We start from the raw sequence: 24,558 nt of genomic DNA, 5'->3' as shown, positions 1-24,558 counted from the left end.
GTGGGTTTCTGGCAGAAATTAATGAACCGCATTTTTTTAAAACAGGCTTGAATGATTATGTTGCAATTAGGATGTTGTATATATTTCTTCTGATTTAAGATAAACCTTCTTCTAATACTTTCTCTCTCCTGCTGTTTGGAAATGTCATTTAAACTTCAATCACAAAGATCACAGCATGTGAAATAATTCCAGTAAGAATTAAGAAAAGGATTTTGGTGAAATGTCAAAGAGGTTTTCATTAAATTATTCACTTGATAGCTCTAACATCCAAACCAGAATAAAGAATGTGGCAGGGATAATTTATATTAGACTCTAAATGTGCTAGAAATATAACTAGATAGAACTGAACTATCATTCCTTCACAATTTTGGGCTAAATTCTGATAGTTATGTACTAGAATAATAGGCCTTAATGTGGTCCATTAAGCAGAAAAAAATGACACATATGTCAAATACATGTATTGAGATCACAGAGACATTGCTGGATAACAATCTAAATGTTTTAGGCGACCAATATGAAGATCAGAGTTTCTTTTTTTACTGTGTATTGCTCATGGACAGCAAGTACAACCAACTGCTCTGCATCACACAGAAAGCAGTCTGCAGTTGTTTATTCAGAACAACTGCAAGTGCTTTGTGTGAGCAAATACACACCCTCCTTGCTGAAGGCAGGTGCTGCTCTGTTAATCAGCGTCAAGGACCAGGTTGTCTCTCCTGATGGTGGTGGTGCTGATCTGGGCCCTCAGCGTAAAACTTATCTGGAACCTCTACTCACCATCTTGTGCTGAATAAATGACAGCAGTGAGACTGAATGGTCCGTCCCCTTTGTTGTTAAAAGCTTTCACTTTTACTTGGTACTGGGTCGAAGGTGGCATTGATTCATCCTTGTGGACGTACCGGCCAATTTCAGGATTAGTAACTGTAACTCTTCTCCATTCCTTCTCACCAAATGGCTTGAAAGCCACTATATAACCAAAGTTATTGCCATAGTGGTATTCTCTTGACAAAGGCTAAAGAGGCAAAAGATAAAACATTACTTTTTGTAGCCAACTAAACAAATGGATCTCTAATGAAATATTTATAATACAGAAAGCATATGTGCATTGTAAAAACACTGAACTAAAATTCCATTTTCTTCTGGTTTGCTTCTACGGTTTGCTCCTACCCTCTTTAAAAATGCAGCATCTTCCTTTAAAAATACACCATCTTCATTAGCAGATCTGTAATACTAGCCTATCTGCTACCAAAACATTTTAAGATCTTGTTCCTCATCCAAACTCAGTACAACATCAGAGACACATCATGGCATCTCCTACAGAAAGAAACCAAGAATGACTGTGTACCACAGCTAGCAAAAAGGGCTTTCTTAAGGAGCAAGTGATAGTGGATATGTAACACAGACACTCTACGCAAGTGTATGGGTCCATGTGCATGTGTAGAGACAGATATTCTTGCAAAACAGAGAGAAGAGAAAATTTATGTGGCTGGCCTAAATTATCTTGATCTGCCTAAAGCTGGTCACCTAGGCAACATCTGATGAAGAGACATGGACACTCATTCAAAGAATGATTTATCCTACAACTTTTCACTGACGATAGAGAGGATCCAGTTGCTGGTTTAGACCATCTACCTAGCTTCTAACTGGTAAAAGTTTAAGTGAAATGACTCCCACTTTCAGCATGAGCATTAAAGGTACCTATCCAAAATATTTCTTAAAACCATAGCTGATTTCCTATGCCTAGGAATACTGAAAACCATAAAATTACGGAAGACCATCTGCTGTAATTAATTTTGCTTCATTTTTCCCTTCTCAATCCACAAAGCCTTTACCACAATTGTTAGACAGTGCACTCAATGGGCCAAAATCATGTCATTCATCAGTGCATCTGAAGGCTGACCAGAAGCATTCTTTGAAAATAAACTTCCTGCATCACCTTTTCCCATACAGAGATGAAAGAGCTTATCTTGAGGTCCTACAGCAGTGCAACAGAGAGTAATTATTCTCCTTAGGTGTCTGCCCTCTACTGTAGCACTTCAGTCAACATGTATGGAGATATTCTGAGCAAGGATTTATGAAGCTTAGATGTTAATAGTAGAAAAATAGCCACAAACTAGCTCATATATTTTGAAGCTAGAATGACACTGCAAAGATTCTCTGAGGAAGAAAACTCACTGAATTTTTTGAACAATAGAAACATTTGACTTCAGAAACATAATACATGGATTAGAACACTATTATACATAACATAACAAGAAAGAAATTAAGGCAAACACAGATGTCAGAACTCAAAATTTGAAAAAAATGTCTGATAAGGCCATATGAACAATGATGGAACTTCTTTTCTTCATGATAAAGCTTCCAAGAGAAATATACAGAATCAGACCAAAGACTGGGACTTCTGACTTTACTCAGCTTAAGGTCAACTGACCCCTGCCCTGGGTATGCTAGCTATCGGATCCCATTGTATCCCATTTTCTCTGTTGCTGCACTCTGCAATATCAGTGCTAGAGTCACAAGAACAACAATACAGCAATATTAAAAGCAGGCAGCCTTCAGACGGTCAAGGGCAGAAAGCTGGCTCTAGATGAAGCTCCTTAGACACCAGTGCTTCAGCATGAGACCATCACTAGATACAAGCAAAAACTGGCTGTGGGAGTAAGGTCCAGAATCCAACAGGATTTACCACCTGCAGAGTTCAGTAACCAGTAGGTTTCCTCTTGCTTGCTGTTCTTTTTTTTCCCCCATACTTACCTGCATCTCCAGCAGAACAGTGGCTCAATTCAATGAAAAAGTGGAAAGTGGTCTCAGCACACCACGACTAGGGTTAGGGCACCCTTCTAGAACATGGGATATGTATGGACAATGATCTGGACTGAGTGCCTCTTGCTTTCTGGGTGGGTAGTCTAACCATGACTCCATGTTGCAGAAGACAACTGACTGATGCAGCTGACTGCAGGTGTCTACATACGTAACAACTTTGGGTTTTCTGGAGAACACAGATGAAATGCTGATATATGTTAAATCTGAATTATAATGGAGCTTTAGACAGTGGGAAGATACCCATCCACCTACAACATGACTTCTGAGAACACATGAATGACAATTGTAATTGGTAATTAAGATGACTGCTAAGAGATAACATTCAAGAAACCCCTCATGTGAAAAAGGAGATGAATATTTGGTCTCTAGTTGTGATGCTAACCACAAGACACCAGTTGAAGACTTTAACTACAAATCAGTATGAAAAAACCCCCACTGGATAACCTATTTTATATGCTTAATTTTTTGTGTGTCAGACATATTCTGAGGGTACCTATTGGAGGAGGTATAAACTTAGCTTGTTTTCCACCTAAGGTCTGCCTGGTCATCAGGTGAAAACTGGATACCTAGTTTCCCAGAAGAGCTAACATCACCTTCATGTACCTAAGTTTCATAGGCAACCTCACAATTCAAAAGTAGATTTCACGGACTGGGTGACCTTCGATAGCTCGTTTTCTGAATCTATCATTGCACGTAGCTGCTTAAAATAAACCAGAACCCTATCTCATATGCCTAAGTAAGCAGCCTGGATGTGGCCCTAGTCTCAGAATGATTTTCAGCCAGAGCAAACTTCAGAAAGCCAGGACTAGCAATTAAAAATTATATTCTGGAAAGTCTTAAATAAAATGGTAAAAGCAGCTTGCCCTCCAATGGCTGCACATAATAAGTAGGCATAAGTTGCTGAATAGTTTGTAGTTTCCACTAAAAACTTTGAAAAACAAAACAGAAGAGGGAAAGACAAATGGGGAAAATGAGGAAGAACGGGCATGCCACTCCTAGCTCTCTTTCTCAGTTCTTCTTTCAAAACAAGACTCAGAATAGCTTTGATTGCATCTCTGGCTGTCTCATTCAACCTGGGCTTATGAATCACAGGAAAAGCTGAAAGGGGGTTGGCAGCAACATGTGAACCTGCCATACATTTTGTTCTTCTCTTCTTAATTAAGGACTATTTTGAGTAGCATATGCAAATGTCAGCACATTTGGGGAAATCAATATACACCTTTATCTTAGCCTTACAGATAGATATACTGTTGTCTGTCAGACAGGCTCCGTAAATCTAATGCATCTATTCATAAACACTTGCTAGACATAGTATGGAAGATTCTTGGGAAGTAAATATTTGAAGACATGCTTAATTTGTCTGACTAAATGAGCTACTCATTACAGAACAGATGTAAAAAGCATATTAGGTAAGAGAAATAATTGGAATATAAATCTACTTGGGTGTATAGGAAAGACTGAAATGATCTTGTACTTCAGATCTTGCATTAGTCACTATTCTCCTGGTTATAATTTTCCTTTTTTAGTTTGGTCACAGCCAAGTTTTCACTGTATTGAAAATGCCACGAGTATGGGTCTTTACAGGCAATGCAAGAAATCGCTCCGTAGTTTAACTTTTTATAAGACAGCACTTGTGAAGAAATAATAAAATAATCTAGGTCTTGTACAGCCACCCAACTTTTCTCTTCAGAAATAAAGAAAGATCAGAATCAAACCAATTAGGGCACATCTACTTCCTAACCTATTGTTAGTGGAACTAAGAAATAACCTTTTCAATATATTTTAACAGAAGTGTGGATCTTCCTTTTTCAGAAACTTAGAAATTTATTCTTTAGGTAAATTCATTACTAAAATTCTTAGGAAGACTGAATAAATATTTTTAAATGAATTAAAAAATAAAAATGAAACCAAACCAGGAAAACCTAAATCTGTTAGCCCAAACATATGCCGGACTATTTCTGTGTCATACTTGAGAACTTTTCCAAAGAGGTATGATCAACCTTCAGTACAATAAGAAGAAAATATGCATATGGATTAAAATTTGTACATTCATAAGGAGGACCCCTATACAACAATGGCAAAGTTGCTGTTGGAATTATGTCATCTTTATATTACTACCCATGAGAAAAAGCACTCTTCATAGATGCAAATAAGCTGCTACATCTAAAAGAAACTATTCCCCAAAAGACACAAATGGCATAACGTGCCTTATGTGCCTCATAGCCTTATGAAGGTGAACAGAGAGGTCAATAGCAAGATAAACTTGGTAGTTTTTTCAAGAATAACATTTAATTATCTTTCTTTGCCAGAGGTAATGCTTCTGTAACTCTGTTTTTGCTGGATACTGATGGCTCTGACATGAATCAGATAGCCTTTTTTTTTTTTTTTTTTTTTCTTTATTTCTCCTCCCTAGCTTTCCCAAATACCCTTCAGAAGACTTCAACTCTCTCTTCCATCCAAGTTTTGTCTACATAATAACTTTGCTTATATATTCGTGTCCTGTCTTGTTCTGGGTTTTGCTTTCTTCCTGTCTTCTTGTCTCTTTTCCCTTCTTCCCTGTTTTCAAAATCTTTTTTTTCCCCACAGTACAGGTAAATTTTAAAAGCTGTTGCTTCAATATCAGAATGAAGACAGCATTTATATATATATGTATAGCTATATATACAATACTTTTTGAAGACAAAATATCATGGACTCAATACCTACAGTACCTGAGAGAGATGAAATTTTCAAAAGACTTTGCTTAGTGAATAGCTGTTTTGGTAACATTGTAATATTTTGAACTTTTCATTCCATTATTTTTGTGATTAACATTTTATCTCCGTCCCTTTTCCCTTTCTTTATTTTGCTTAATACATAATCACTAAAGAAAAAGTAATGGCTTGGAGGAAAAGAACATCATCATCATCAGTAGGTGGATATCAATGAATGGCTAAATTGTGGCAATGAGGTGACATTATTTTGTGTTAACAGTCATATTAGCATAAAATAAAACTTATAAAATGTTAATATACAAGAATTTCCTTAAAATTCCAGTTAGCAATTATGACAGGCTTGTTTATGGAATGGTAATGTATGGGTTTTTTTAATAATGCCTGTAAATCTGTGCAAAGCACATTAAAGTCATAATTAAGACATTATACTTTTATTTGTAGTAAGCAAACCTGCATGCTATTCAGATTGTAGCTTAAAAAAAGCCTCGAAGAAAAATACATTATGACGGATTTTCAAATGCAGTTATGCCAATGCATTATCATAGTCAGAATGCGCTTCAATCTCCTTGAAACATATGCAGAAAATGTTTTAGATCATATTTGAGACATGTCCAATACAGAAACATCTAAAATTCCTCATTCCTTTTTACACATTTTTATGAGAAAAGTCTGAAGACTTATATACTGTTTACAAACCCTACTCTCACAGGAGCCAGTGACAAACCATCCACAAATTTCAGGAGGAGCAACATCAGATACAAGGAAATACAGATTCCATGCCATCTCAGTGCAATACCTACCATCCATGTTATTGTCAGTTCTCGATTGCTTCCACCCCCTCCTCCGACATCAGAAGGAGCCACATTAGGAGCTAGAAAAATAAAAGAGACAAGAAAAATGACTACAAACCATGCAGTCAGTAAAAATATCACTATTTACTTTTCTTTTTACCAGCAGGGCCAATGAGCACACGTGGCACACACAATTAAAATAATGATAGTCTGTAATAGCTGTGAGAGGCTGTGGTCTTGCCAAGACTAATGTATAGCTACTGCTGCAGGAACCATGCCAGTTCTAACCATAGTTAGCAATCATTCTTCTTTTTAACCATATTCTCTACAAATATTTAATTGACTATTCAGAAATGGAACACTCCTCATACGTCTTAAGAGAAGCACTGTGTTCTGGCGTTTTCTCAGATGTCGGTATGCCAAGGGGCAAAGCACCCAGGACTTGCACCTCAACAGACTGTGATCAGTTCCATCTACTTCAACGGATTTACTCACAATGTGTAAGGTTAAACCCATGGATAGATCTTTGAAGCACTGGCATCTAATCCTATTCTAGATTAGTGGCACATATCTACTTGATTGGCATGTTCCGAATGGGTAGATGTTCACAAGTGAAGCTGGCATAGGACTTAGTAATTTACTAATTGCATTTTATACTGCTATTCTGTGAAATGAAATAAAATCAGTCGATCTATCATTGGTACACAGCTGAGTGGTAAAGCAGGATACTCTCAAGGACTCCATTACAAATCATTCCTATATTCTCATTTCTGTAAGACTCTGCACTAAGTGTGATTATTCTATTGCTATCCTCTATGGTGTTCATGTATTTATTTGCTGTCACTCAATACTGAGGACACAGAAAGTACCACTGAAACTTAGGAAATGATGGCCTACCTACAGTGCATTAAACATGCCCCAGGTGGTCATGCATTAACTACATGCCCTATCTACATGAATATGTTTTTTGTGTTAAAAAATCTTATATGATCAGGCATTTTCTCCACTAATAAGTAAATGTCACAAGATCATAAGGGGATAGTTCCTAAGTGCTCTCGCACTATTTGAGTAAGATGTTTGCTAAGGCCTTCTCTGAGGGTCAGCTGAGGAGAAATACAAAGCAGAGAAGAATTAATGTTTTCAGAAAGGATAAAAATATGTAACAGCAAATTTGAAATTGAAATCAGCGTTCAGTGCATGGTTTGTCTTATTTATTTCTGGCCTTTCAGAAAACAAATTAGTGGAGAATGAGACTAAACATATATATCATGACAATTTCAGAGGAAGCTTGAACATAGTACTTGACCTTGTTACTACTGAAATACACAGTAGTCACACTATCTATTATAAGCATGTAACTTTAGTGCTGAGCTAGAAGCAGAGGTTTGCAAGAATGCTTAAGCAGTCACAGAAGATACACCGGCTGCCAGAGACAAGAAAAAACACTGTCTAATGTCTTACAAATCACCCTTTTCAAGAGAATCTCCCTCATTCTCTCAACCATTAAACCCAGGTTTCTCTCTCCATTAAGACCAGGTTACTAATTCAGACAGCTATACTTAGACAAATACTCCAATGCATCCAGAAGCTAAAATCCATATAAGCAGACTTTGATCCACTGAATTTCAAGAAATCACTGTGAAATGTGTTACCGATGAAGCAAGCAGATTTCATTAAAATGATGCTAATCAAAGTTACTGAAATTACAGTTATTTACATGAAGAGAGACTTCAAAATTGAAAAAGACACTGATAACATTTGAGTTTAACAGACATTATTTGTCACCCATACAGTACAACAAAGATGCAGCACTGTTTGTTGCTGTTTAACACAGAACAAATGTTAAAAATAACTACAATGTGTGGATATGGGTTGTTGTTTGTAAAATAAAATATTTACTTTCTTCAGATTTACATGAAAAGGCACACACAGTACTGGTTCTGTAGTACTCTGAAAGTTCACAGTGCAACCCAAATCCTATTGTTGCTGCTCATAACAAATTCCAGCTCCTGGCAGAAAATGCGCTTGGCCGCAGAAGTTCATCTGCAAACCATTACTGATTTATACCCTATTTTGACATGGCAAGAAGTGCTGACTGATGCCTAGGAAGACGACATTAACATTTTGCTTTGTTTCACCAAAAAATGTCTGACAGTCTGCCAGAGATGACAATGATGCTGCGCATGGGGAATCAGACAAAGGACTAAACAGACTATCTCTTGCAAAAGCATTGCGTCCTGCTACAAAACTGGAGGATATGCCATTTTTTGGGAGGCTACAACAAATACCATAAATGTGGCACACTGCAAACTGCAGGACGCCACCACTATTCCACCTGTGAGCATTATTTCCCCTCCCTTTCTGTCTCTCTTCGGACATTTCAAAAATGTCTGTTGTGCACCAGGCACTCCAGGAAGCATGTGTAGATTTCTCAATTAGATTCCTGGGCCTGCAAATACAGATGTTGAGTCATACAACAGACGATGTTAATAGTCAATTTTATAGGCAGCAATTTTCTTTTACTTTAGTATTAAAGTTCTGTGGCTTTTCCTTCCCTGTCCAGATTAATTTAATCAATCTGTATTTCCTTTCTCCCTAAGCAACAAAAAATTTTAATGGACCAAATGTGGGTCTTTTTTAAACAATGTTTTGAAATTTGCAATGCAAATACATCTTATTTTGAAAATACTATCTAATCAAAGCAATGGCCTAGCAGGTGTAATTGCAAAAAATAATTTTTACCCTTTGGTTTTGCATTTTAAGTTTCAAATCTCCAGCTACGGGACAGCAATTGTAAATATATCTAGGTTGCACATGGGTGCTAATATATGTTAAGGAGGATATACTGGTATACAGGCTTTGTTGGATACAGTCTTTTTGCAGTGATACATTACCTCCTAGAGCACTGCTGTTATCTCCTTTGTACAGTCGAACCAGAATGTGTTATCTCAAATAATAACATCTAATTCCTCATTTTGGACAATGAATTTTTAAAAGGACATGCCTGAGCCTAAAGGATATCCTTAAATACGCTCTGAGATTTTAACACTGAGCAATTAGACTGATAAGGGCATATGTTGTGTCGGATAATTTCACATCTTTTGACATGGAGTAAGAAGACACAAGACCAAACCTTCAATCACAGAAAAATGGCATTATCCATTTATAACGCACATCCTGTCAGGTATTCTTTAGTTAGAATACAAACCAAACAACAAATGGGCATTTTCCTTGTTAAACACATTAATGTTTTTCCCTAAGTCCTGTACCCGGGTCCCAAGCACGTGCAAGCATTCATACATGCACAACCTGGCTCATAGATACAGCGGAGGATCTCTGAAAGATACACTATGATTCCGTTTCAGCAATGAAGGCAAATTTGCCGTTTATATCACGATGTTTTTTTCCTGTCTGTTTTGATGCTACCACATCTGGACAGTCTGGTATTTGCTTACTAAAATCTATAATAGCGGGTGGCTGAAAATACATTCTCTAGATATGCATCTTATACAGTGTATTTTTCAAATAAAAAACAAAATTACAAAACTGATTAATAAAAATGTGAAAATTAAGAAGGACATTAAAAAAATTGACATTTTCTGTTTACGTACGAGCGCCTTCAGTTCTAATTCTCTGTGATGGCATGCTAGGTTCTCCTGTCCCCAAAGTGTTTGTTGCTATTATCCGGAACTCATATTCCATCCATGGAATTAAATCAATCACTGTAGCAGATTCCATATTTCCTTCAATATCTGATGGTTCTAAAAAAAAATAAAAAATAAGAAATTGCTTTAGAAAACAGCAGTTTTACAGTAAGGTCAGACAACAAGGTGGTTTATTTTGGCAAAACTGCCACTGTTCTGCAACCATGCATAGGTGTGGAAGGAAACTTGATGTTGTACATTAGGAATACCACATTTTACAAGGAGTACTCATGGCAGTGACTGGGAATTTGGAAACTATGACACTATCTTGGATAAGCCCTTATAGACTTGTAAGTTTTAACTGGGTGTGAACTAGCAAAAGAAGTACATGTAGTTATGAGGTATCCTTACTAATTACATATTGTAGTTGTAGAATTTCATTTTACCTACAGACAAATGCAATGAGAAATCTGGAATGCAAAAACAGTAAAATAAAAACCCATGATCTAGACAAAGGCTAGTCATGTGCAAATGTAGGGTTCGATCACTTGATAAAGAGTGGTTTATAAAACATCATCATATTTTCGTGCACCTTATTAGTGAGCACGTCACAAGTTGCTATCTAGTTCTGATCCAACAAGAGCAAGTGTTCGTGCAATTCCTGTGAAAAGACTTATTATTGTCATAAGGATAAGCTTCTTTACCATAAATAAAATGTGTAACTCATGACTCTCTGTCTACAATTCACAGACAATAGGGGTTGTTTCTATAGCTGTCTGCAGTTATAGAAAGATAGAGGATTTTAATCTGTTTGTCAAATTAGAGTCTTGGGTTCAGAGGGAGATGGAAATGAGATATTCTGCATTGGAAAAGCAGCTGATTTGGAACTAAAATATGAACGCAATGGCTGCGAAAAACTCAGGCACAGCAGTGTAAGCACTGGATGGTGACACAACTTTCCTCTCCCTAATGATCATTACATTTTTCTTTCCAAAGTGAGGCCCTGAAGGAGAAAGAAAACCACTTTCCATTTTCTTTCCACCTGCCCACCACCCTCCCTCATCCTTGCTCAAATTATTTTTCTGTCCAGTCGGTAAAGCCATTGCAAACCTCCTATGGCATCCAAGCCGTGATATAAATTTGGCATTCCTTTTCCTGGGCTACTTTCAGTCTCTTCATTTAACCTTACTGTGCCACAAATTCCCACAATAATTATGAATAGTCAGTACAATGAAAATCTTATCCCCTTAACTGGAAAGAGCAACAGAAATGTAAACAACTTATTGCATAACCCATTCATACATATTTCCAAACTGTGAAGTAGAATATACTTCTTTCACCACGCACGTCCAATATTATGCAACCTGAGATGAATGATTTGGTTTGGGAATAATGGTAGTAGCAATAATAACAATAATATTTCCAAAGCGCAATGCCAAAGCATATTTTTTTGTTCCACACATTGAAAATTAGCAGCATTAAATGATAGCCTGAACACTGATGAGAGATCAATTTGGACTATTCATCACACTTCTTTCATATGAAAGTGAACACTGAGCCAAACTGGGAGGAGCCCAGAAATTAAGTAAAAGCTTTCAGTGGTGCCAGTTATGGGTACTATGGTGATTTTACCTATTTTTTGAGGGAGTCATCTATTAATCAAAATTACTCAGTGTGGTTCAAATGAAAAAGCAACGGTTTTGAAAACACGAGAGTAGTTCATTTCAACTTTTTCAGAAATTAATTACGTATATCTTTCCTACTAGCTTCTTAAAAAAGGAATTCAACAATCTAGATTCGTCCCTGTCCCACTCAAGATGTGAATCCCACTCAAAATGCTACAGGATAAGACTCAAGGTCTGACTGCATGTCTCAATGACTATCGCATTAATTCTGTGAAGCAGAAGAACTTCAGAGATGCAGAGAAGTGCATCCCATCATGCCTACAACACTGCAAACAGGGAATCTTCCTGACAAGTGAGAGGGGTTCAAGTGTCTGCTCTGAACCAGACAGAGCAAAGATCTGAATCCAACACTTGTATGTCCTACACATGTTTCTAGTTCCAGTAACAAGCAGCACAAAAGCAGCAGTATCAGAGCTGCCACTCGCTGTTTATAAATTCTTCTGCTATGTTCCTATAACCTTGTTTCTTCCCAATTCCTTTTTTTCTTTCAAACTAAAAAGAAAAAAAATTAATAGGAAATAAAATATAATTTATCCTGAAAAAAGCAGAGGCTGGTCTAAAAGGATCCTCCCTCCTCTTTATATTGTTACTGAAGCAAATCATCAGTTATTTGAACAGCTCTAATTTCCACATTGATTATTTTTTTAAAGGTCAAAGAAATCTATCCTACAGAAACTATTCAACAAGATATACGAGATAGGAAGGGACTGGGGAACCTTCTAGTTTTATTTTCTAAGCTACATTAATGTAAGTCATATGATAGTGCTGGCTGTTGGAGGTAATTATATACAATAGAGCTATATATACTATTTTTTCTAGAAGGGAAATACGATTTAAGGCAGTAGGCCTAGTATTTTTAACTTTTTACTCTAAAAATGTAAGAGAGATTTTCAGGTCAATATGTCAAAGACTGTTTCTTAGACATCTATCTCTGTAGTCTCAAAGGACAACTTAAATAAAAGACAATAAGTGAAACTTTTATATTCTTAGTATTTAGAAATGTTGAGTATGTGATGCCCTAATTCCACAGAAAAGCACTTAAATTATAATTTATTAAGGTGGCATAATGAATAGTTTTGATAGGACAGATTCTGTATAGCTTGTGGCAATGCTAACCTTCATAAAGCATACTAGTAGTACTAGATACTAGTAGTTTTAAAATACTTTAATAATTTATGCATTTATGTTAAATCTTGCAAAGAAATATACATTAGCATGCCTTGCGTTCAGGTAGGTGCCTTCTCAACTGCAATTATGTGGCACAATGACGACATCCAGTGGTTAGAAGGATAATCTTAGCTATGTTTTCTCTAGGGGTGCCAGTTTTAACACGACTGGAACTTAGTCTGCTCCCAGGATAAAGCAGACAATTTTAACCAACTTTCTGCATAACAAATACAGAAATGAAAACACCCACTTGTCGTTCAAATTAACCTGTAAATAATTTTTTACTATTTTAGTAGTTGATGTGGAATGTTTCAAACAACAAGGAAAAAGGCAAAAAACTGGTAAAAACTCTGGTCTGTTCTTTTCCATATTTCTTGATATTCAGTTCAGGCCCTCCAAGTGCTGGGAATGAACCTATTGACAACACACTGACAGGACGGTACCTGCTCCCAAATCCTGTACAGACATTAATAGTATCCCTGGTTTCCTTTTATTGTGATTATTTTCTGCTTACCCCAGCTTTCTAACAATCAGACACTTTAAAACCTATTGACTTTATTACTTCTGGCATTACTCTTACCTGTTTTGGCATCTTTCCACTCTTCAGATAGAAAGGTTTTTGACTGGATAGTGTATTTAGAAATAGGGCTATGATTGTCTGTTCCACGACTCCAGGTAAGTGCTACAGCAGTATCTCTAATTTCTTCTACTCTTATACCTCCAGGAGGGCCTGGAGGACCTGAGGGGAAAAAAAAAAAAAAGGTAGTTCAATTCACAAATTAAATACTCTGAAAATGAAAGTTCACTAACTTTCCTACTTGTATTTATCAGATACAAGGCTTTTGAATCTCACTTTCTACTTAAGAACAGATTGAAAATGTATATATACATTTTAATACTCTACAGAGTGATTCAGAGAACAAATATCCTTGCATCTAAAAACTACCAGATGAAACTTCCGTGACTCCTGGAGATTTATTTTTTTTAGGATTTTCTTAAGTCAAAAAATGATACTTTGAAACTGTTGCTGCTCTTTTTTTCTAACAGCAGCGAACTCAGAGTCGGGGAAAAAACCCCACAAAATGTTTCTTCCTAATTACACCTAATGATGACCTTATTGGTGGCCCACCTTTAATCTACCCTTCTGCTTGTGCCATATTGGCCCTCACTGAAATTTATATGGAGAATCTTGTAACTTATATAGGAGAAAAATCATACTTTGAAAGACATTTCTATAGACCTCTTCACATTTCTCTTGGTCTTCATATTACCCCAATGTGGTAAAGCCATCATCAGATTCAAACTTCCTACAGACTGCTATAACTTGAGTGAAAGCAGAACTAGACAATGTTTCAACACAGTTGAACAAAAGCCTTCCCGCAAGAATTTCAAAAACCCATGCCAAGATGTGGAATCCACTACACCCACTGAACTAAAAGCAGTCTTGCGAACTACATGGGTGAAATCGGACAACCTCTGTGCACCAGAATAACCCCATAAAGATCACCACCAAGGAACAGAAGCACTAAGCTATCAAAGGGAAAACATTTTTCACAAAAGTCGTTCCATATCTGCCCTTTCAGTCTTGATCATCAAGAAGGACCTATAAAATAATTTCTAAAGAGTATTTTCTGTTTCTTCAAAATACAGTAACAGACAAACACAGCTGAAGGGAATGAATGCATTTTTCTAAATGCATTTTTCAAATTTTAGAATTTTTCTTCTAATTAATACTACTCCCACACCTCTACTTTGTGTGGGTAACTTTTTTATTGTTGCTATGCCTTGGTCCCCAGAAGAGAGGGGGACAGATCAACAGGCACAGATGATTTTTTCATAGACCAGAAAGCTAAGAAGAGAGTGATGCAGGCACATACATATGTGAATACAGGAATCTTCATCTGTAACAAAGACACCACAATGTTCAGTATGCTGTGCTAAAAAAACCCAAACTTAGAGTAATTCTGTAACTCAAAGCTCAGTAACTGGCCTATAGATATTTTCAGATCATTCTTTTCATATAGACTGTTCTGGTTTTGTTATTATGCTTCTGTTTGAAATGATACATAGTTATGTGATATATCTATTAACTGTTGCGTAAAAACAGAGACAATACCTTAGAACTATTGAGAGGCATTTTGTGATTCCACATTCAGAGATAATAATATACTGACATGATTCAGGTAATTATCCAACAATATGATTGAACAAATCCCATAGCGTATTAAAAAAACACAACAAGAAATAACAGGATATATTTCTCTGCGGTATTTACAGAGAAACCAGAAAAAATCAAAACAAAAACAACTCAAGAAAAAGAATGGAACAAGATTTCTACATCAGATGTAAACACACAGTGTGCCAAATGTATCTACAGCTCTTGATCTCTTTATTTTCTCCATAAATCTGAGCAAAAGGAATCAAATGAAATTAACTGAATCAAACATATATACTACCATACATTGTTATTCCTCAGTTTCAATGAATTAATCCTTCTAAGGAGCAAGCAATTCCATTCTTGACTCCAAAAGTATTCAAATTTAGACTGGTTCCTTAAAGAATATATATGCCATTGTTTAAAAAGCAATAAGTGTGACCACTCTACACAATTGATAGGACTATGGCCTACGACTTTGAAAATCAAATTCCTGATTGTTTCTTCTCCTAAGATCCAAGAATAGTTCCCATTTAGTATCCTTGGAAAAATGTACATCAGTTGACTACTGGATTGCTCATAACTAACTTCTATTAAAATTCAAGTCTTGGCATTGAAAACTAATCTACTAATTAGCTGTCTTCAGACCTCCCTTTCAAGGTAAGGACTAAATACATCACTGCACATGAAAACAGGATGCACAAAGTAGAAGTTGTTGCTAAGAGATGACTTTTAAGATGAGGGTTGTTAGTCAACTCTCCACCCTGGCAGCATGCATATTTGCTAGCCCAGCTCTAAGGTCTCGGGTAGGTAAGGCCTGAGACACCCGTTCTCCTGCAAGACTGTTCACTTCAGAAGCCCTCAAGCTGGAAGGAATGGAAAGGTTCATCAGTCTCAAGAGCTTTCTTTCCTTCTTTCTTTAGGAGACATCAGTTACAGCTTCTTGCCTCACTATCGAAGTTTCTGAAAATGGCATGTGTCGGGAAACACCAAGGGCCAGCTGCTCCCTCAGGAAAGCTGAGCCAGGACCCATGAATAACTCCCGGGCTGGTGGTTCCTTCAACAATGGGGCACAGGCCCTCAGTGTCTGAATACAGTGGGCAGAGCCAGGTGCTGATATGGCAGTCCTACATACTGCAAGCAGTGAATGAGGTGAATCCAGGTGACGAACGGTCAGGGCCATTAAGGCCTGTTGGTGCACTCAGAGGCCTGACAGTCTTCAGTGTACTAACATCACTAGCAGTTCTCCTGAACACAACAGCAATTTCAGTACTCCAAGATCACATAGGACAATCCATATGAACTGTTAAATTGTTCTGTGGACAGACAAAATATCTTCATGTGCCTGCATGAACAGTGGCTATCCTTTACTGCTTCATTGGTGAGACATTCTGGAACCTAGCTTTGTGTTTTCCTACCAATGCAGTGAAACTATAATGTCACCGTTGTCATATTTCATCAGATATTTAACCTGGCTCCTGTAAGATGCTGAGTTTTCCACTTACAAAAATGGTAGTGAGAATTACTCAGTACTAAGCAGAACTGTGTTCATTGTATTAAAACTCAAATGTTGAGCATAAAATGAATGCTAATTTCTTCCAGAACATCATCTCAGAGCAATGATTCTAATTATTGGTTTGGAAGGAGAATCAAAAGCTTGATAAGGCACCTTGTCTCTCTTTTTATTTTTAAAAGGAATTGCTTACATAATACCAAGGCATATGAACAGACTTTTCTCTTCTTCTTTGCAGACGTATTCTGCAGTTTCACCACTTATCATATTTGCTTTGACATTTCATCCAAAACTGATGACATTTCACTGGCTGTTAATACCCAGCAAAAATTAAATTCAGAAATATTCAAGTCCACAACATCCTCAGGTGACAGAAATTCAGAACCAAGGCACAACCTATACTTAGCTGCTATACAGCTCTATAGTATAACTGGAGTCTGGGGCAAAACATAACAGCAACACGGCTCCAACTACAAGTTATGTCTGCTTTGAATTATCAGCATTACATAGCATTAGCACTTCTGAATGTGTTATACCTGGCGGCCCAAAACAGAGTAAAATGCCCAAAGGACATGAATTAACTGCTACTGAAACCACTATGAGCAAGTGCAGTGTTTTGAGACCGCAGTAACACTTAACAGACATCAATCATTTAACAGTGTGATAACCTTAACCCCAAATGTCCTGATTTCTGTTATTTGAAAACTAGGAATCCTTTTAATTTAGGCCTAGTATTATACACAATAATTTAATCTAAAGCTTTATGAGAAAACAGAAGTGGCTTCTTAAAAATATTATACAGTGGATACATTGAAATGATACTTAAAGTCTATTTTTAATAATGAACAGCAAATTAAACTCTCTAACAATTATTTGAATATAAGGAAAATACCCATTAAAAAAAAATAATCCTTATTGCTTTTCAGGAAAACACACGGTCAGTTAGACCTCTAAATGTCTGGAATAGAATCAGTACCCTGGGTAGACTTTAAGGACTTTGCAAGTTCATGCACTTCTCCTTTTAATTTCTGTCATTTCTTGATGAGAAACAAAATACTTTAAGCAACCAGAACTCTGCTTATCTAGGTGGAAATCAGCAAAATTTCTGTTTCACCTGGAGAACCTTACCTCTTACCACAAGGTCAGCCGAAGCCGAGGAGTTGTCCACAATGGTCTGAGCGGTGCACGTGTACCTCCCTGCGTGCCGCAGCTGAACGTTTTTAATGAGCAGCTCACCATTGGATTTAATCTGTCACAAAAACAGCACTTTGTGAAGCTGGTAAACATCCCTGCACAGCTATGTCATACCTGTCTACACATCCCTCCCAACTGATAAGACAGCGGTTGCTATTTCCAAAAAGCAAGTGCTTACTTCGAGAAGGGATCACCCTCAAAGATATGTCTGATTTATGTGACAGCTGTTGGAAGTGTCCTGTGTTTCCTGAGGAGCTGCTGCTCTTTACCGGACATGAAAATACCAGATGTCTTAGTAAATGTTTTTTTACAAGCCAACATCTCCCTTTTACTTTTTGAAGCCCATATCTGAACATTAAATTTAGTCAAGAATTTTTTTCATAAACAGCAGTCAGATGACTTTTCTGCACCATTACTTGTTGTTTTTATGCACGTTTGTATGATAATATGTCATGGAGTCCCACTAGCAGAGCAGGATACTGTTTGCCTCTTCTTTCCAAGCCTCAAGCAGTACGAACATTTTTATCGCCGAGAGGCTACAATCACAGCCTAAATACAGATGCACCAAAGAGATACTAAAATGCAGCGACTGCGAAGAAAGAATCACGCTTGACACGTGCCATGGCCCCTTAGAGGAAAGACCACCCCCATTCTGCGTGGTGGCGGTGGTGATGGGCAGGACGATGACAGTACCATAACCCCCATGGCAGGAGACCGGGCTGCCGGCGCTCCAGGCCGGCTCTGAGACAGCACGGTCCAGGGTCCAGAGCTGCCCCGCATCCCTGCGGGACGGGCCCTTGCTGGTGAGGCCCCTGCCCTGTGCTGGCCACGCTACCCCCCAGCTCAGCCCCAGCTGCTCCCTGCCCAACGGCATCAGGACCTCCAGGGAAGCAATCTACCGTTCAACGAGGCTCATACCCTCATCATCATCCTCACAGACCTTAATCCTTCCTCAACAACCTTCACCAATGCCAGAGTACTGGGAAAATACACAGATGTGTTTTCATATATAAGGTCCACTATCTGCTGCTGCCTGTGGTTGTATAGATAGGCAAACTGAATAAAAAATTTTTGTCCTGACACTTCTGTGAACCCACTGAGTAACTAGATGTGCACCTGTAAAACAAGGAGTAGAAGAGAGACCATTATATACACCAGAGCTATTTGTAATGAAAAACACATTTTATGTTAAGAAAGATATTTATACAAATGTTTAAAAATAACACACTTGAAATATTTTGCTTATCTATCCTGCAGTTTATTCCAGAAAAAGATTATGAGGTTAAATCATGGGGTTATACATGTGTTGGTTTTAAAGGTATTTCAGAAAAAATCCAAAATATATCTGATATTGCTTTCACGGAAGTCAAAATGTTACAAAATATTAACAGATGGATTTATACCACGCTATAGCGCAAGGGGCAACATTCAGATTTCTTAACTCACTGCAGATTGTTCAGAAATGTGAATTTTTTTTTAAAAAACAACACTGAGATAACTCGCTGCAATCCTGAAACCTTCACATGCAGGAACGAAAGGAATACAGATGCAAAATAGTAAGTAAAAAAAGAAATGGCTGAATATTTAGGTGTAAGAACTAGTGTCATCATCATGGAAGATTCTAGGGAACAGCAAAAACCTTCAGTACAATCTCAAACGTTACGGGCTGTCATTAGTGTCTCTGCATTTAGACATTCTGAAGAAATGAAATAAAGCTATGTCATCCAGTTTATGTTTCCCGATTGAAAAGGAGGGGGAAAAAAGTAAGGTTAAATCTTTTCCAAATGTTCTGAAACTAGAATGCCAGTTTAGAGTCTATATTTAAGGGAGATTAAAATAGCCAGATAAAACCATCCTTTTCCTTTCCAAACTCCAGTGAGGATTCTGGATGCCAGCTTCAAATTCTGCTGGCATAAAATTTCAGCACAAACTGAAATCTCTTAATATCAATTTTTTTTGGTCCAACATAAGAATTCAAATCTTGAAGAAATTACTGAGGTAAACCATTGATTGGATAAAAGGAGAATCAAGCACACATGAAAGAAACTGCTTAATTCTGGCTAGCAACACTTCAGCTGATTACCTCACAGGGCCAGAGAGAAATGCAGGTTACGCTGTACCTTTTCAATTTTTTAGCGACACAAGTGCTGTTAGCAATGACCAAACAGATTAGTTGGATCAGTGAACAACCCAATATTCTTGATATATTTCTGACCATTTCTCTTTTAGTTATTGTTAAACTACGTCCATGTATATCTATTTATCTATATAGATATATATTCACACTTTTCACTCAAGACTAATATGACAGGGCTTTCAATTTAATTTGCCGAAGTGCATGCAGGATACAGAGATGAGGTGAGTCTGCGACAGTGGCATTTCTGTGCAGGTGCCCCCCCAGTTTATTCATGAGAATTCCATGGGGACTGCCTTCGAGGACAGCATCCTTTGAAAATCTGTGGGGATGACTGCATAAGCGAACACTGGCTTGCTGTAACTAACCACACGTAAGCCTTTTTTGACTACAGTCAATGGCTTTCAGGAAGAAAAATCAGTGTCAGTACTTCTATGAGAGCAGAGAGGGCAGCTACCTGCTGCAACAGTAGCCATTACAACAAAGTAGCCACAAAAGTTCCAACTCCTTCAGTTTTCAGGGTTTTTTTTTTGTTGGGTTTTCTTTTTTTCTTTTTAATTTTGTTGTTATTGGTTTTGGTTTTAATAAAAGAGATAAATAGTTCTCTATTTGAGTGCTGGTTTATTAACACTGAATGTCATCCTAGACAGAACAACACTGCCTGTGAATCTCTCATCATTGCTTGCACTTTGATCTGCAAATAAACATAAGCAAAAGTTGGGCAAAGCAATAACATTTAGAAAAACTGCATAAACCTAGAATTCTCATAATCATATTATTACTTCAATAACAAATGATTACAAATTCTTAATAGCACTAATTAATTCCTATGTTAGCACTTTAATTAAAATACTTTATTATATTTATTAATGATATGCCCATATAGTTGCTCTAACATTAATCACCCTTATGGGAACTTGGTCTTAAAATGTAAATGAAGAAAAACAGATGGGAAAATGTAACATAATTTAAAAATCAACAACCCATAGATATGGTATTGTATCTTGTTGATTCAGAAGCTCTCCTGGAGCAAGGTTTTATGCAGTTGGTGATGAAGCTTTCCATACCTCAGAAGCCTAAGTTCTTGGTGGTAAAAGAAGAGCTTACAAAGCAAATAAAGAGCATGGGCATCAGCAAATTCTGTCCACAAATTAGATATGAATGCACTGTATGTTTTCATTCAAAAACCTCAGCTTGGCTAACTTGAAAAATGCCTTCCTTAACTCCGAGAAAACTGAATCACAGACTGGAAATAGTGATAGCAGTACTCAGGGATGTTCCAAGGGTATCTGTGGTTCACCACTCAGTTATTTACCAAGTTTCAAGCAGAGACTTTCATCATATAAGCCCTATATTTATGCTTTAATAGTGATGTCAAAAATAGCATTGTATGACCTACTTCTGAGATTCACTGTTCTCTCTTGACTATCACCTTTGCCAGTGCACTAAATTACTGAAAGCCATCAGAATGTGCCCCTGTCTGATCAAAAATCATTTACAGGAATCTAGTCTTTTGTCTGAAAGCAGTATCCGCTTCTGTTGGGACCTCAGAGACAATAAAGGAACTTATGTTAGTATGAAGATAACGAGCCCTTTGTAATAACTTAGCAGAAATAGAAGAACCTGGTAAGCAGAGACAAAACCTTTTTTTTTTTTTTTTTTTTTAATTCAGGTTCAAAAATAAGACATCTGAGCTTCAGAGGTGTTTAATACACAGTAGAGGTAAGATGATAAGAGAATTGATAAGAAGTAATGTGGAAGAGATGGGATTCTTGGTGGTGAGATCAGCTTTTCCAAAGCTAGCAATGATTTAAAAGATCTTCTTCTATTACCTGTACCTAAAATACTAACTCTAAATGAGTTCATGTGAATTGTTTTGCTCCTCCCAGTAGAGGATCTGCTCTGTGGTAGATACAAGTAGAACAGATAATCCAACAGCTGTTGACGAATGTTAATATAAATGTGATTATAGCTGTTTTCCTGATATTGATATCAGAGATGACATGGGGACAACACCAGTGCAGCTCTGTTGTCTCAATTCTATTCACAGGAGAGCTTATCTGACTTTGATTTATAAGCCATGGCTGGCATGAAAGTTATGGGTAAATAAAAAACCCAGCAGGATAATGATGACAGAGACATTCCCACTAAAGAATCTCTTCCTTCAGCGAACTATATTTATATGTAAAGTGCTAATTCTACCCCTGAAATGTGGACTGGGAAATATTTCCAACAACTATATTATTCTTCTCCATTCAGCATACCACTGAAAATGCCTGAGGACACTGTGCTTTGTACCAGCATCCCTGTGGTAATATGCCTCGTTATTTCACTTCCAACAGCAGAAAAAGCCTAGGTACTTGCCTCCTTACACTTATAGCTCACAACTTTATGGCTGATGACGAAAATTCACAATACACTGCAAACTACACTTCTCTGAGTAGTGCGCGCACCTGGCTTTCTCAGCTCCTGCTACCTAACTAGGGATGGTACATGTATTTTAGTAGTTTGTGAAGTCTCACAAACACATCAAGTTACAGTCAATTGATTCTGCAGTGTATTTTTTTTAATTATAGCACAGAGGTTGGTCCTCTAACAGACTACACTTCTCTGTGCTGGAAATAGCATTGTGGATGTGGATTAATAGTAGGTTTCCTCAAAGGCTTCTGTCAGAGCTAACTGCTTGTTGGCTTCACCCTCTGCACTATGTCTTCTGCTTTCCTTCTCCTCCTTGCTCATAACCACTGACTCCATCCATCTCATTCCATGCTCGCTACGTTACTATTAGGCTCTAGCCTCTAAATTTTACCTCAAACCTAGCCAAAATATGTGACTTCCAACTCACTCATGTCTAAAGTGTCTCCCTAATACATGAAGGCACTGAAAGCAATGCATGGAGACACTGCCTTTGGAGAGTCCGGCGACTCTTTCAGAAACAGCAGTAGCTCAGCTGATTCAGCTTCATGAACAATCAATCACCTACCCCCTCAATATATTCAACAAGTTGTACCGAATGAGCTCACTATGATGCTGTCTCCCAGGTTTTGTTCCAATCCATACACAGCCTCTTCTTCCCAATCCATAGACAGCCTCTTCTTCCTCATCAGTGGGTAACTGAGCTTTCCCATCAAAACATTTTTCTCTAATTCTTCTGTTCTCCTCCTGAAGTTTCTATTGATTTCCTGTCATATAGCTGTAGCTAGACTCCACACTCTGCAAGGAGGATTACCAGAGGAAGCAGTGAAGAAAAATTAAAATCTTTGTATCTTTGCTGCTGCAGAAAACCATGGAATGTGCAAGGAGAGATTTATACAATAAAACTGTACACACAGTAATATGTTGAAGCAGGAGCGTGCAGTAAAACACCTTTGTCTACCATGTCCAGCCAAGGAACTGCAAATTTTAATGATTTACAAAACCCAAGCAGCATTTAAGCTATACTCCTCTAATAGGATTTTTATAGTCAGACTTATTCTCTGTGGTTTACAAAAACAACTGTTTTGTAGAACTTTCCTTTTTGGCAAATGCTATCACCAATCTAGAATTCATCTTACCTGCTTCAGACATCTGTAGCATGAACTGTGGTATCTGAACTAACCACCTTTTACAGTCAAAGCGAAGAAACAGGCCCTTCCCTGTGTGATTTACTTTAATGTAAAGTACATGGCCACACTTCTCCAGACTATTATGAATGTGGTCCTCGAAGACTGCAAAGCTTTCTGTACTTTGGAGAGGGATATTTTTCCATCACCACTTCCTCTGTCCTTTAATTCTTATAAAAGAAAGTTATTTGCAAGTAGGCCAACTTCCTGAACACTTGTAAGGCAATTTAACTTATTAAAGATAAAATGGTGAGAAAAATATCAGGGTTTCAGGTTCACTGATATTGTTTAAGACAACTAATAAACAATGTAGCAAACACAGCAATATCGATGGTATGGAAAGTATTTTAAAATGTATGCGTGTCTATATGTGATCAAGACTATTACAGACTACATTTGGACACTTCCTAAGTGTACGTACAAGTTTCTGACTTGAACCAGTTAAATTATGGAGTTCCTTTCCCTGGCTATCCAGACAAATGTACTAGTGGGGCTCCAAAAGTATAAAAAAAATTACACACCTTCACATATTAAAGAGAATTTTTTTTGTAATAAACTTAAAAGAATGTACTTATTTGGATAGTGTATATTTTTTAAATGTATATATTAAAATTAAGCTTTTCGATCTTTAAATATACATGAGAAAAAAGGAGATCCATAAATAACAAATGATCAAACATTAGTTTTTCAGATTAGTTGAAGTGCTATATCTGTATGGAACTTGAAAGGACGTGTTAATGTTTAGTTCCTCAATCAAATAGTCAGAGGAATGACCATACAAAAAGTCAAAAGCAATCAATTTAATAGTAAGATTTTGAAGACTTCATTTGATTCTTCAAAAGCTAACCAATTAATATATATATATTTCATTTTAAATATCGCTGTCACAGGAAATCAAAACAGCACCGACAAATGTTCTTTTGATAAATGAGTTTTAGTACTAATGTAATGCAAATTAGTTTTGCCTTCAGCAATAACGGAGATACCAAAGCTTCCATTTAAAGAAAGAAGACTTACGCAGGTATTTACATGAGTTTCATTAGCATGCCGTTATGTGTCTGTGACAACAATATTAGTATTATTTTGAGAACTGAAATACTGTGGCTGTATCAAGTTTCAGGATGTTGATCTGCACTGTC

General features: G+C 37.2%; 1 protein-coding gene across 6 annotated transcripts in view; it reads right to left on the bottom strand.

Annotated features, from left to right (window-relative positions):
* The window catches only part of CNTN1 (contactin 1), a 265,155-nt gene that overhangs the window by 31,909 nt on the left and 208,688 nt on the right, over positions 1-24,558 (bottom strand). For all 6 annotated transcript variants that reach the window (XM_075744721.1, XM_075744711.1, XM_075744701.1 and 3 more), the window contains 5 exons: positions 17,618-17,738; positions 13,402-13,560; positions 9,937-10,086; positions 6,335-6,405; positions 775-1,009 (listed from right to left, as the gene is read on the bottom strand). In XM_075744721.1, the coding sequence (XP_075600836.1) occupies positions 775-1,009; positions 6,335-6,405; positions 9,937-10,086; positions 13,402-13,560; positions 17,618-17,738 (736 nt within the window). The remainder of the gene's footprint in view (positions 1-774; positions 1,010-6,334; positions 6,406-9,936; positions 10,087-13,401; positions 13,561-17,617; positions 17,739-24,558) is intronic.

The sequence above is a fragment of the Balearica regulorum genome, chromosome 1 (genome assembly GCF_011004875.1).
Source record: "Balearica regulorum gibbericeps isolate bBalReg1 chromosome 1, bBalReg1.pri, whole genome shotgun sequence".
In the NCBI taxonomy this organism is placed as follows: domain Eukaryota; kingdom Metazoa; phylum Chordata; class Aves; order Gruiformes; family Gruidae; genus Balearica; species Balearica regulorum.
This window is presented reverse-complemented; position numbering and strand designations above follow the sequence as displayed.